This window comes from Bombus bifarius, unplaced genomic scaffold (genome assembly GCF_011952205.1).
Source record: "Bombus bifarius isolate JDL3187 unplaced genomic scaffold, Bbif_JDL3187 scf7180000008138, whole genome shotgun sequence".
In the NCBI taxonomy this organism is placed as follows: domain Eukaryota; kingdom Metazoa; phylum Arthropoda; class Insecta; order Hymenoptera; family Apidae; genus Bombus; species Bombus bifarius.
In genome coordinates, this window is record NW_022884466.1 from 971,033 (window position 1) to 985,867 (window position 14,835).

Consider the following 14,835-nt stretch of genomic DNA (forward strand, 5'->3'; position numbering starts at 1 on the left):
GCGAAACTAATCGTTCTTGAAAACAATTTTTTCTTGTTTATTCGTAAATTTCGATACGCATTGAATAACAATTTTTCAATTCTTTTCATAACTATCGATCTCTCATAAGTTCTCGCAATATACTTTTGTAGGAAAGAGGTCCCATTTTGCAGCGACAGACAGCAAAAGTCAATCGGAACTGCTGTGCGCCCGTTGACGGATAATCCGACGTGGGTACTTTCACAGACGAACTGCAAATGGTTTGGCCATTTAGGGCGAGTAGCGTGCGGTCGAATAGCAAGAGATTATTCAAGAATCTTCTCGAGATCTTGATATTCAGTTTCGCGAACAGTCAGATAGCATAGAATCGAGTCGGTTGCTGGTTCGAAGAATGAGGGGAAAGTACCCAGAACCGGACTGCGTTCGGAAATATTCGAAAGGAAGCCGCACGGTCGCTCGTCCATCGAGGATCTTCGAGATTCGCATCGTTCGAAGGCGACTCGACTTAAAAAAGTAAATATACACTAACAGCTTCGAGTTGCTTTGGAATCGCGTTGCGAATCTCGGATCCGATTGTGATAGGTAGACGCCTCGTTACCTAGATAGCGAACGTCGAGTTCGCCGGGAGTCACGCGAGAATCTCGAGGATGCGAAAGCCTGACTCCCTAGAACGTTAGATTGAAAAAGTTTTTGCTTGTGTACGCATGTCCGTCTTGTGTTAACGTAAGTGTGAGACATGTGTGGAGCGGGTGTGTAACGTGTGTGAAATTCAACGCAACGGAGTGCGTAGTGTCTATGTACGTATTGGTGGTGTGTGAGAGAGAGTATGTACCGTGTGTGCGCTTGTACAAGCGTGTACAGAGGGACAACAACAAACGATGTCCGCCGATAGAAGGGAAAAAAATGTGTGAAAATGAAGAAAGATGCTACGCTAAGACAATCGTCATCATCGTCATCATTTCATCTGAAGTCATTCATATACTCGCGTCCTCACTCTTTCTCTCCCTCTCCCCCCTTTCTCTCTCTCTCTCTTTCTCTCTTTCTCTCTTTCTCTCTTTCTTTCTCTCTCTCTCTCTTTCTTTCTTTCTCTCTCTCTCGCTCTTTCTCTCTCACTGTTTCCGCTTGCTTACGCCGGATTTCTCTTACGAGCTAACAAAGAACAGTATTTTATTTTTTTCTTTTGTTTTAAACGCCGCGCTATCGCACGCCATCTTATAATCGTAGTATAAATCCCCCGTTTTATTTAAGTTGTCGTCGATTTTACTTACTAGTGATACGGATAATAAAATTCACTGGCATTGTTTTGAAACATTTTGGCAGTTCATTGTGTGTAGTTATTATTTTTACTTATTATTCTCTTTTTTTTGCTTTTTTTTGTTGCTTTTTCAGTTTTTCAGAATATTAACGTGTGCGCTTTGCTCTTAATCGTGTGTTCTCTTTCGTCTGTTTCTATTCTGTTTTTTTATTTCTCTCTACCTTTTTCTCTCTTTTAAGCACAATAAAAGGAGCGGTGTACCCTTCTTCAGCTTCTCTCTCTTTTGTTTGTATATCTCTCTTTCCTCTCTCTCCCTCTTTTTCTCTCTCGTTTTTTATGAAATTCTTTGGCTGGTACAGTCGTACGAGAATCGAACGAAAAATCGTTTCGTAATCGTGGACCGTACCGGGCAACTCGATTTATTCTTTAACAAATTCAAACCCTTCGACGGTTCTCGGTGCTCTTTGTTTCTATGTTCTGTCTCTTACGTGTGTACGCGTGTATATGTGCGTGTACGTGTATGCGTGTTCGTGTTTCACACGCGTGTACGCAGATTTATTTGCATCCCGTGCAACGATTACTGAAGCGTGTTTCAAAACCGAATGTTTTCGTTAAAATTTTAGTCAAACTATTCGTCACGTCACTTCAGCGAAATAGTTTTCAAAGAATAAAATACTTTTCACAACGTGGTTAAATAGATAGCAAGTTGTCGTACTCAAAAGCGACACTTTAAGATAACTTAATAATAAGAACAACAATAACGAAGATATTTTTCTCTATTCTCACTATCGCAAGAACGCAAGGAAAAGTAATATCCATGAAAACGAATAAAACGTAATATTTCCCAGCTATCAGATATCGGATTAAAATTAACACTGCGATTAATAAGAGAATTACAATTTCTAATATTCGAAAACTTAAATATATTCGTTTAACAAACCTGAAATTGGATGATTTTGATAGAAATTATGCAACGAAGAAAAAATATGAGGAAGATATAACTACTTTCGTTTCACTAGTCAGTTCAGCGTCAGCATGTTGCATATATCCAATTTTCCGCAAAAAATTGCGTCAGCTCGAACCGAACGGAACTCGAGGCTCGCGATCGTTCGCGTTCCATCCCTATCGCGGCACAACAAATGCCAGAGATGCACATACCTCGGCGTGGCCGGCATGTTTGTATGCGATCGTGTGTGCATGTAGGTGTGAGCGCGCGCGCGCGTGTCAGTGTTCCTTTAACGCGCCTATGTAGGCGCATTTTCAACGTGTCTCGCTAAGGCGTCCTCTTCGAATGAAACTACATAAAGATATATATATGTATACATATACGTATCTCTTTTTACGTATATATATATATATTTATATATCTTAAATAATACAGAGAGCCTAGTGTCCTCGTATCATTTTCTTCCTATGAACAGTGCGGATCACCCGAAGCGGGGCGTAACACATGACTCTCAGGCTCGACTTCCAATCAGCTGGACAACCAAGCGTAGGAGAAACATCGTTGTAAACGTTGTTCGCGTAATCCTAGCATGGACCAGATTGTGGTAGTCATCATCGTCATTGTCGTCGTCGTCATTGTCGTCGTCATCGTCGTCGTCGTCATCGTCGTCATCGTCGTCGTCGTCATCGTCATGTTCGCGTCCCTCGCCGTCCGCACCGATGCGCAACGCACGATCCTCGTCGACCGCCAACGTGTAGTCGGCTATCTGTACTTTTCTAAATCACGTGACGATGATGTGCGGCGCCGACAGTAGGACGGTGATGGTTGCGATGATGGTGAACAGAGTAAAAATGATTAGGCACATTCTGTCGATCACCATCGCCGCGAACTTCCAGTCATTCGTCACCTTGGTGTTCAACTCCTCGTTCTTCAGCTGATCCGTGATTATCTGGAACAGGAAGCCGTGTATGATGTATGACGCTCGTTTTCAGGAAGTACGGTTTTCATGAAAGCGGTTGTGTTAGAGGAAATGGGATATTTGTCGTTGCAATGGAATGCTTTGCGATCCTTAGACAGGTTATGGGTCAGTGTGGCCGATTAATATTTTTGATTAAACAGATTAATGACTAGTTCCACTTATTAAATCAATCTAGATTTTCAATAATTAGTTTTAATGGTACTCGTTAAATCAGTCTAAAAATTTTAATCGGTCAGTGCCCAACATGTGTATCTTTGTAGACAGTAAATTAATAAATACGAAACTGATAATGAATTATATAAAAATGAATTTGCGTGTAACATCATCGCTTGCTAAATAGAAGATGTTTATGTATGAATATTTTAAGAGACGAAGCCGTGATCTAAAACGAAAGTAAGTTACCAGTGCGTCAACCCCTAAAGTCGTATCTTTCGCTCTTTACATTCGCGCGCGCGTCCCTTGAAATATTAATATATAATTGAGAATCCCATGTGTACGTTTGAAATTACGTCGAGCGCATTTGCTGCTCTGTCGAATGCATTAATATAAATCACGATAATAAGCACTGGAAGTCCTAATTTATCCTTTAACAGATAGACTCCCTCTTGAACTGTGATCGCTCTGTGACTTCGAAACCCTCCTACTATCCTCTTCTGGGACCAATTTATTTACTCAGCGTATAATCAGCCCCATGAAAAATTGAAAATCCCATGATTATTATACGATAATCCCCACAATTGCGTGTATAATAATTACCAAGTTAAACAATTAATCGCATCAAAGATTTTTTGAGCCAAATACTTCTGTCAAGTGTCGACAATGGCCATTTTCTTGAGAAATGTCATTTAATCTCTTTCTAACTCCAGGAAGGAAATGTACAATAGAATTCTCGGAACTGGTCAGAATACACAATGACCACGCAATTGTCTAAAATTGTCTCTATCATGGAACCAGGACTGATCTTGAAGTTTCTATCAAATATTCGGTTTATAATTATGAACACCGATAGATTTCGAGTGTTTGACTTTGCCGTGTCAGTTCTGAAACTCGAGAAACAGACAGGCTTTAATAATCCTGCACAAACAGTCATAGAACAGAGAATGGTTTCACGTTCGTCAGCGAACCTCGTTGGTACATGTTTCGGTATTATACTACATGCGAGTTTACACGAAAGTTTCTCCACTTACGGGTAAATTAAAATGAGTGTACACTTGGTAATTAGCCGAAGCATCATCGCGCATATTTCACAAGAACTCGCTAATTGTCATCCTCATTATTATTAATGGCCGACACTTCTTTCTATTGAAAATAAAGTAGGAGCTCAAGTTTGTAAACGTTGAAGTAACTAAGAATGTATACGCTCTATAAGAGAGACTTTACTCTACTTTTAAACGTAAATAACTTGAGAAAAGAAATTGTTCTTGGAATAAATACTGTACTCAGCCTAAAAATTTTTTATCAAAATTAAGAAACAAAAATATGAAATATAAATGGAACAAATAGATTCAGTATTTTTTTAAAGAAAAACATACGGTTAAGGTAATTCAACGTGAGAAAATACGAATGATGGAAACAGTTTCCGTTAACTCACAACGACGACTTTGTGAGAAACATACCTTAATTTCTTTGAGGATCATAATGAGCTCGTTTCGGGCACAGAAACACGCGTTTTGAAGTATTGTTTCGACCTGGGGACCTGGCGTATCTGGCGGATGTGGATGATGATGCGGCGTGTGACCGATCTGAATCGCCCCCGGATAAGAGGAGTGTGCCAGTGGCGTTGAGTGTTGATGATGCGGTGTTGCAGCGTGGCTATGATGATGATGGGGCGTCGTGTGAATGTGACTATGCCCATGGCCCATCGTGTGATGGTGAGGGCCAGGGGTACTGTACACGTTATTCAGGAGATTATTATGGGACGCCAGAGCATTGTCCTCGAGATCCAGGACATTCGCTAGGAGGGATTTGCTGCTCCTCTGACGAAGCTCCAGGTCACCGTGACTCTTACCAGCACCTGTTTTGAGAAATAGTTATAGTAAGTGAAAGCAATAGTTGATTAGAGTTTTTATCGCATTCGGTCCATAATGAGACATAAAATGGGGGTAGGATACAAAGGGGAGACAAGAGTCGATCGATAAATACTATTTTATTTTAAATAAAGTCTGAGAATTTTTTCGAATTCATACGTACATGGAAAACAAATAAATAATTTACCAAGGATATCCTTGGAATGGCAATGGTATAGCGTATGTACATCGTTGGGAATCAGTTTTTGAAGAGGAATAATAGTCGTCTTTAAGAATTCTTTCGATTTTATAAGAACAGAAAATGAACAGAAAAGAAACAACTTAGAACTACTCTAAAAAAGTAGTAAGGTAGTATATGTACAACATAGCTACTAAAGGAGAGAAAAAAATGTAAAAGAAAGAAGAAATGGATTCTGGCAACGTTTTACTTTCTTGATAGTACTTGTATATCTTCAAATATGTTTATATACATAACCTAAAATAAGTCGGGTTCGAAGTGCTTTGTGCACAATTTAGTAGCGTGTGACTGAGATCGGTGTTTATATGACATAGAAAAACATTTATATGGATAATAGTAAATGTTGTGAGTACTTATGTCGATGCTTTTTCGTGTCACTAAATTACCGGTGACAGGAGACGGTTTCTGAGACTTTTGTGCCTCCCTCTCTTCTTTATCACTAGGTCGTGACATACGAAGTACACATGGCAGCCAATAAAGGAATACCACTCTCACCTGAAAGATTGAAATATAAATAATATAATGATAAAATTATGATCGATGAAATACAGAATACGAAATAATTGGCTATTATTCTTGTATGCTTTCAACATTATTACCGAATTTTTAAACTTCCATGTTGCTTCAATTCTAAAATTAGATATTGGCTTTGATGCATGAAATAATATTTAACAAATTAGAAAATTAATAGAAAATACCATTCATGCGATTCTTATAACTCACAGGGTATAATAGACAATAAAACTCGTGTAAGGTGGAAACTTAGTGTTACTCGAAAAAGTAAATCCAGTTAATAACTGAAGTAAACCTAAAGCGTATTTGGAAGCACATGAACTCAGGTTAATTGAAGTCATATGTGCGGTGAAATCAGAAGTATTTACTCTTTGTACATACACAACAACACTTAAGTTTCCCGAAATATTCTTAATATGATGTTATAATCTTCAAAATTTGAATAAGAGTTTCTTTATAATCCTAATTAATCTGATGAAAAACTTGCTTACCCATTCAGACATTTCATGAGTGTCAGAGTTCCGGTGATGATAATTTAAAATAAGAATGGTGCTGACTACACTGCTGGCCACCATAAACATGATACAGTTGAAGTATGTTCCTGTGAAAATATTAAATGTTTCAAGAAAGTATAACCAACGTGATAAACCGCCAAATTAAAACCGATCGTTCTACTGACCAACTCGGAAACCGCATATCACTATAAACAACATATCGAAATTGTGAATTGATTATATTTCCATCAGTCTCCATCGAAATATCAACCACAATTTCAAAATCCTCCCTTCAGCTATCCCCGATCAAGGTGTCAATGGACGTTTGTTGTCCCAGCTTCGCGTCTAACCTGTACGATCTGTTACTACTGTCAAGATACTACCACTGTCAGTAGAATAGTTCTGACTGCAATAGGGAATCGTCAGTCGAGGATAAAGGACTGTGCACAACAAGCCTCACTCGTATTACGATAAAGACATTACGAACAGATGTATGTGTAACATGATCCAAGATCTTTGTATAAACCTCGAGTACGATAGATCTTATGCGAACAGATTTACAAAACACTAAAGAATATTCTCTGCGTTTTGGAGTATGTCATAAGAATATATCTCGACAGAAAATACGATTCGCTTTTTCCCGATCACAATATTGGATTTTTTCCGAGGGAATATATCAAACTGCAAGCAGAGATGAAATATGGAAAAATGGTTTCTGAAAATAAATTTTGATCTCATTATCAAAATATACCTGTTAATTCCCGATATTCTATCAAGCTTGTATTTCGGATTTAAATATTATATTTAAGAGTACAAATGGATTTTCGAACAACAAAGTTATTCGATGAGATCCATGTTAAATATCTTTACATTCATTTATGAAAACAAAACGTTTGATCTCTCAATCTTCGAAACTTTTTAGTTTAAACTTAAATACAGTTTCATACATTTATCGCGCAATGATCCGATCCATTGAAACATATTCGGTTATCGATGCTGCGCTATAAATTATTTAATGATGAAAAAGAATGTGATATTGTGTAAGAGAAAATACGTTTTCCAAAAAAAAATAAGATGATTTCGTTGTATTATATAATTCCAGCATGGGCTTCGACCCAAATTTCCAATGAAACTACGAAACCGAGTATGCACTAATCCATCTTTCAATATGCGGAACGTACACATGAACGTTAAATAGCGATAAAATTCCCTGGATCATCTCCAAAAACACCGAGGTGCCATAGAATCTTCCGAATTCTGTTTTTAGAAACGTTATCCGTCTCACTCTAGGCATGTTCCAATATTTGAAGTCTTAGGTGAACTATAAATAAAAGATCAGCCAACTTGTGCCTTTATATTTATGAAACGCTCCATTGCCCCCTGGACGAATCGTTCAAAAAAGAAAAAAAAAAAAGAAAAGAGAAAAGAAGGAAAAACCTGATATTATCTCCACCACGGGAACGATTTTAAAGGTACCGAGTAGATAACAACGAAGTAGTAAAAAAAGGAGTCGAAAATTGACGGACTTACCCAGCAGAGGCACGGCGTCCGAAGTCGCTGGCATTGTCTCGGCCACCATATTCAAGAACACAGTGAGGGATAAGAGAATGGTTACCCCTGCAAAAGAGGTTCGTTCGAGCAATTAATTATCACTGTAAAGCAACTCGATAACCAAACCAGATTAATCCACAACAGGCTGAAAGGTAGGCAGCTGTTGATGCTCGAGGAGTCAAAAAATATTACGAAGCAGGTAGTCCTGATCTTTCCTATCTTAAACTACACGGACTATGTGTTTCAAACTCCCGCAGCTTGGTCAGTTATTATCTGTTGCATTCTATCATCGTTGAAGTATTAGACGCTTAATAAATTGAATAATGAATTTGTTTGGCTCTTTTTGTCGTATCCATCTTTTAAGTCTTTAATTTCTTGGATAAATATTTGAATTTTTGTAGATAGATAATAAAAAGACTAAAGGCAGAATCGAGTTACCGCTCCTGAGCGATAGAGTATGCTCAAGACGAATTTTATTTTAAACTTTACCAATTATAGTATGAAGTTAAGGAGCGAGTTTAATGTTTCAACTATATACAATCCCTATCGTATAACTAATTTACGTTAGGGTCAAGTAACTGGAAATTAGAATTTTGCTTGTTAATTGGTATCTACAAACTGAATTTTCAACTTTCTAAGACGTTAGTTACTTTCACGGGGAACGTTGAAACGTAGATATGTTTATCATTTTTAAAAGGATCGTTCCGCGCATATGAAACGCAAAACTACAGAAGGCGATCAATAAATTCCAGTATTTCACTGGCGTATGAATGTCTGCGATCGACATCGACGCGACGGTAATTTCCCATACAATTCGATACGTTACGAGAACTCGACTGAATCTAATCACGTGAGCTGTTATAGCGTGTTTCGAAGCCTGCAAGGAATTGCAATTATGCTAGCTAGCGATTTGAACTTGCCGGGAGAGAGTAATCACCGGAATCTCGAGTAGAACTCATAACGAAATAATGCAATGACTTCGTGAACGCGTTGGCGTGGTCGCGCACTAATGCTGAATAACTGGTCAGAGTTTTACTAACCATGTTTGGCGACATAATTATAATGCTTTAACGTCGGGCCATGCCAATCGACGTTCAATGTAGAATGATCAGAAAAGAAATAAAAATTCTTGAACCATTTACCAGCTTCCTACTGTAATCTTAACGATAGCACAGACAACGATAGATACCGTTTAATCTTCTGATATGCAGAAGCGGTAATCTAACTTGCCTAGAGAAAGTTTCTCGCCCGAATCGGGTGGCAAGGTGAATCCCAGAACGGCCATGCTGGCAATCAGGACACACGGCACGATGAGGTTGAAGAAATAGTAAAGAGTCCGCCTTCTGATGATAACCACGAACGTTATATCTATATACGGTTCTGGGCAGCAATTGTAATAAATTTCGTTTCTTTTACCAGGTACTCCTGTAACAAGAAAAGAAAGAATAGAATCGTAGATTATCTCTGTTACAATCGAAACAGGTTTATGCTTATGCACGCTTATTTATAAAAAATAAAAAAATAATCTGTAATCATACAGTGTTGAGTACAATACAATACAACTCGATGTTCAACGCGATATAACTGTCACTTTTAAATGTACTCAATAACTATTCTGTGAATGAATGTTTCGTAAAATGTACAAAATATTCTTTAATTGTATGACTCTGTGTTACTCATTTATAAAAAAGGAAAAAAACGTAACGTTAAAAATATTAAGTTTTCTTCAATTCTCGTTGAAGTTTTTATTTTCTAGAAACTGTACAACTCGCCAGACAACCAGGGCAACGCAACGATGATAGTGCAACGAGCGTAAAAGTGGCAAGTGTTCAGAGACGACGGATTCACCTAGGAAGGAAAAAGCTCATGGAAATAAAAGGCTACTAGGCTCGATAGCAATGACTCAACTATTTTACGCGACGTACACTATGCACTTGAACTATCTCGAGCAACATAGCGGAAGAAAGACCGCGACTTCATTTTCAAGTGTTTCTTCCGTTATAGCCACAGTTTGTTCCGGCTGAAATCACTTAAGATACATTTTTGCCTGCTTCATAAGCTCTCTATGCATGTCGCGTATGTACCGGCACTTTGCGCGTATACGTCCCAGAAATAAAACCTACGTGGCCGCAAGACGTGATACTTTTATTTTATAATTTGCATCTTGTAAACACGTGCATTCTCTCTAGATACAAGCAATGCTGAAATTGTTAGGAGAATCACAAACATCTTACATTCTATTTTTAACTTTTCCGTTCATATGAAATACATATTTCTTTTAATTTTGATAGTTGGGTGTTTTTAATAATGATATTGTGTTGTAATTTTTCTTTGTACCTTTATACTCTGCCTTTGTCTCGTTGCTTCTTACGTGTTTATTCTCATTCTTTTTCTTTTTTTTTTTTTTGTACATATGCACCTTCTGCTCCTTTCAACTTCTTTTCTTCATTTTTTTCCTGTCCCTTGTGTTAATCTGTTATATCAAAGAGTTTATCACGTAAATAAATAAATATATAAATAAATCAATAATACTGTAAAAGAATAGCTGACCATCAAATGCGATTATTAATCTGTTAAATGCATCGAAAATTTGATAAAGAATCCGAGAAGTATCTTAAGAGTAACTTGGAGGAAGTGTGCACCATCTTTGATCGAGATTCATTCAAGTTAGTTATGATTGAAATAATTAGATTTCAGCGAGAACACGGACTTTGGAATTAATTTTCACCCTGGAACTCTCGAAGACGTTACAGCCACATGTAACTCTGATGAAAATCTGGATTAGATAAAGCTCCCCGGTAGTAAGATGCAGCTGGTCTAGACCTATGAAAACGATTGATCACGGGCTCCTTTGTGTCCTAGAACTTGCCGAGGATTTTAGAATTGCTAATCGTCCAAGAACTGCTTTCACGGTGAGCAAACTGCTCGCCCGTGCGAGGAAACGAACCCCGATAAGGGTTGTAAAAACTCACCTAACAGATCCCACTCGCCGTTAGTGATGAAACTGCTGATGTCACCTCCGCTCTCGTCTTGCAGTTGCAGGTCCAACTGTTGAAAATTTATTGTCATCGATTAGAAAAAAGTTATTATGACTGCAGTGCGCAATTGTTTTCATCGTACAAAATACAATTTAAGAGCTTACGATGAAAACAAAATCGATTTTCTCGATATTCTGCTCTGTTAACTCGCATTAATTATTAACATTCAATATTTAACCATCTCGCAAATTTTTCCTGTGACTAGCCCTCTTTAACATCATGCAACCTGCAGCTTATCTTTTATGTTCGAAGGTAATTTCATTGTTATGCATCTAATGGACATACTTGTATATTCGATGTCAGGCATAGCAAAAGGGAAAGTTGCATAAAACGAGACCGATGAAATCGAATATAATCTAGGAAAGCGTTATACATATATTTCACTTTCCTTCCTACCCCTCCTACCTTTGCTACTTCGTTCTGCTTATTGTCCTCCTTAATGAACCTTCGAGCATTCTCGAATTCCATCGTACCGTGTAATTCACAGTCTCAATTTTAATTATTCAGAATGATTACAGACGACAAATAAAGATAGGTCGCACGTTTTCAACGTATTATACAACTACAAGAATTGCAAACATTTTATCCCATATTATCCCCTATTCATTTTATGTTGAAGTAATTGCTTCAAGAAAAACTCTACACCTTTTTCTTTCGTATATCCGTGACCTGGAGACCGCTGTTACAAAGAGGATAGAATTTAGTTAAAAAAATTCAAAATAAGGGGAAGTATTGTGCCCTTGAATATAAATTTTGTTTTGGATTACAAGGTATAGAAACAAAAGAGCTATAAGTAGATTTCTATTGCTGTTTCTTGTAGCCTTCAGCTAGAGCCTTAACTTAACTTTTTGATAATGTCCTTTGCTATAAATATATTAACGTGCTCCCTATCATACGTTCTTCTACTGTATTGTAACACTGAAAGAGTGAGGATTTGGATCAGTATACACTATACCTGTACTTATATCTATACTTATTTCAATATATTGTTCTATTACGAATTCATCCACTCGTTCTTCTTTCAGTCAACCTCAACATTTTAGAAAAAAAATTATTATTCCGCGTGTTCATAATTCGGTTGGATTCACGAAAATCTATAAACTCATTGTGTTTACTTTATACAAAAGGTAGTATTAGTATATGTTTGGAGAATTTTCGAAGTTAGACAAAAACTGTGAAAAAACAAATATTTATATATTATATTTATATTTCGAGATACGCAGTAACATATTTTAACAAACACGTCAAAATTGTCCATTTTGTCGCGCAATTTTACGTTTCCCTTTTTCTAGCGATTTAAACAGAAGCACCACGTTGAAGAAATTTTGGAGCAGTCTATCCAGACATTGTATTAACCAATTGAAACAGCTAGTGAGAAAGTGCATTACTGAGAATTCTCCGCACGCTACGCTGTCGCATTTATTGTTACCCGAAATGCACCTTTCACAATTCACGAATTTTCAGGAATCCCCTTGGAATAATGTTTTCCGGAAGCATCGCTGCATTTACATCAGATTGCTAAAAAGACGACACTGCACGGACACTTTAACGACATTAACGGCTTATAGGATTAAATGGAGTCTCGTCCAAAAAGTACATTTCGATTCTTTAAATCCTATTCATCTCATATTATACATAGTCCTGCCACAAATTCTGTTTGCAATAAGAATAACTTTACAGGACGAGGACGAAAACGATACTACGGACAAGTTTTTACGGTAAGCTTTTTGCTCAAAAGTATTCTAGAAATAATAATCAAGGATATCGAAATTGGGACATTCTGGTTGTCAGACTTCTGAAGCGATAAATTTAGGTACATAAAATCGTTCCCAATCAACAGTTGAACCTCGTCGACAGATGCAAAATCTTACTAGAGCATTTAATATTTGCCAGCAAAAGTACACACAATTGAGAAATTTAATTTTTTTTATCTTTCTTATTTTTTGATTCTCGTTATGGGAACAGAATCTGTTGTATATTTCCAAGCTATTATTTTCCAACATCTTCAAATAATAAGGCAATATTCAGTTGCAACTACCTTCTCCTAAAGTAATATTCCCTGATATTTTTTCTTAAAAACACATGCATAGAAAACACTAGACAACAACAAAAACAAAAAAAGAATTTCCTAACGTTTTATGTACCACGTGTCGCGTCGAATCGTAAAATATCGTTATGTACTTAGAGAAATTTCTTTTCCCTCTTAAGAAGTTTGGCATGTCTTAGCTAAGTACCTTGACTATAAAAACGCAAGCGGAAGATTAAAAAGAAACGGATACGTGCTGACCCATTTCCTATGGTGCGGTATCCCCTACCTGAAAACCGTCGTACGTCCAGGAGCCGAATTTCATCTCGCAGCGCTGATCATCAAAGGGGAACCACGTAATGTCTATCTTGCAAGTGCTTTTGAATATGCCGGGCGGTACGTATAAGCAGGTCCCATTGTTCTTCACGACGACGTTCGTCGGATAAGTGCCGTCGAAGCCTTCGTCCGCGCTGTAACCAACAATCGTTATCGTTAAACGGGTTCCGATTAATGTTTCGAACAACGTTTAGCCCTGCCATTAAAATCTTGAAGCAGAAAAGTGTTACGCAAAAGAATTTGTTAGCATCGATTACTTAAAACCTGTAATATGGAAATTTTGCTGATAATATTAATCAAATCGCGTAAAAAGATCATGGTGAAAAGTAAAAGATGAATATTTTAAACACGAATGAAGTTATAGATTTTAATGTAGTATACAGAGACAATCAAAGTTTTCGACTTAGCGTGGTAGCCTTTTGAATTTATCGCAGTTGAAAGTCCCGTGAAATTATGCAGGTTATTGGATAAAAGTCGTGATTAATGATTCGCACGATATTAAAATTTGCACGTAGATTCGTATTTATTTATATACTTCAACATCTTTTCACTAGTGAAATGCAAAACATAGGAAGAAGGGCCATTTTATCTCTTTTGTCTCCAGCGATCCTTTGCTCTCGGGGCAGGTGTTTCCTAAAATTAAAATATTGAATTACGCCGGATCTAGTTACCAATTCTGTTTCATTGTGTGATCGATTCATTCTATTTGTTGCAAGCTAAAGAGCCCTGAATTCGCTATTTTGTTACTGACTTTAAAATCGCAATGACTAATGCTTGTTATGATGTTCAAAAATGATATTTATTTACGACATTTGAAGGGCAAGCATTTCTCTGAGCACTCACATAAAATCAAACATCAAAATTTTAATAAAGTTCAGGCAGCTATGTCAAATAATAAATTTAATTTAAGATCTCTTGTATTTACCAGGTATTATTCGCACGAAGTCAAATGAAATTTTTATAAAATGCAGGTAAATGTAGGAAATAATAATTTCAGAGTCCTTCATGCAATTCTATTTATCAAAAGATATTTTCATATATTACTATCGAACTTTTATTGCGCGTATATTTCATTGTTCAACAAGAATCGAGAGTAATTTAATTATCAGAATAGCAACGTATCTGAAGAATCTTAATGAAACGGGTTGCACATTGAAATATTTAAAGCGAATTGACTTACTCAATCGCTGTCCATCACGTATTATAAATTAATGAATCTCCCAGCCTACTTGTTCTTCCATCTACGGTCAAAAATATAACAGTACGAGAGCGTCTGCCTTGAAACGGTATATATACAATGTAATTAGCAGACAGGCGTGTGATTTATTCGTTGTTTCTGCACGTAGTTATTGAACGCAATAAATTTATTACCCATTTAGAAAGCACGGTCATCGAGTGAAGACCGATACCCTTTCCTGGGAAAAAGTACGGGATGTTGCATGCAATTAAAAAC

At 37.1% G+C, this 14,835-nt stretch overlaps 1 protein-coding gene across 3 annotated transcripts in view; it reads right to left on the reverse strand.

Annotated features, from left to right (window-relative positions):
- Positions 1-1,149: 1,149 nt before the first annotated feature.
- Positions 1,150-14,835, reverse strand: part of LOC117208492 (neuronal acetylcholine receptor subunit alpha-7-like) — a 159,867-nt gene continuing 146,181 nt past the window's right edge. For 2 of the 3 annotated variants that reach the window (XM_033449687.1, XM_033449689.1), the window contains 8 exons: positions 13,336-13,516; positions 10,955-11,030; positions 9,213-9,407; positions 7,962-8,048; positions 6,429-6,538; positions 5,778-5,919; positions 4,776-5,173; positions 1,150-3,129 (listed from right to left, as the gene is read on the reverse strand). In XM_033449687.1, the coding sequence (XP_033305578.1) occupies positions 2,962-3,129; positions 4,776-5,173; positions 5,778-5,919; positions 6,429-6,538; positions 7,962-8,048; positions 9,213-9,407; positions 10,955-11,030; positions 13,336-13,516 (1,357 nt within the window). In that variant the 3' untranslated portion in view covers positions 1,150-2,961. The remainder of the gene's footprint in view (positions 3,130-4,775; positions 5,174-5,777; positions 5,920-6,428; positions 6,539-7,961; positions 8,049-9,212; positions 9,408-10,954; positions 11,031-13,335; positions 13,517-14,835) is intronic. The other variant, XM_033449688.1, reaches the window with a different exon arrangement.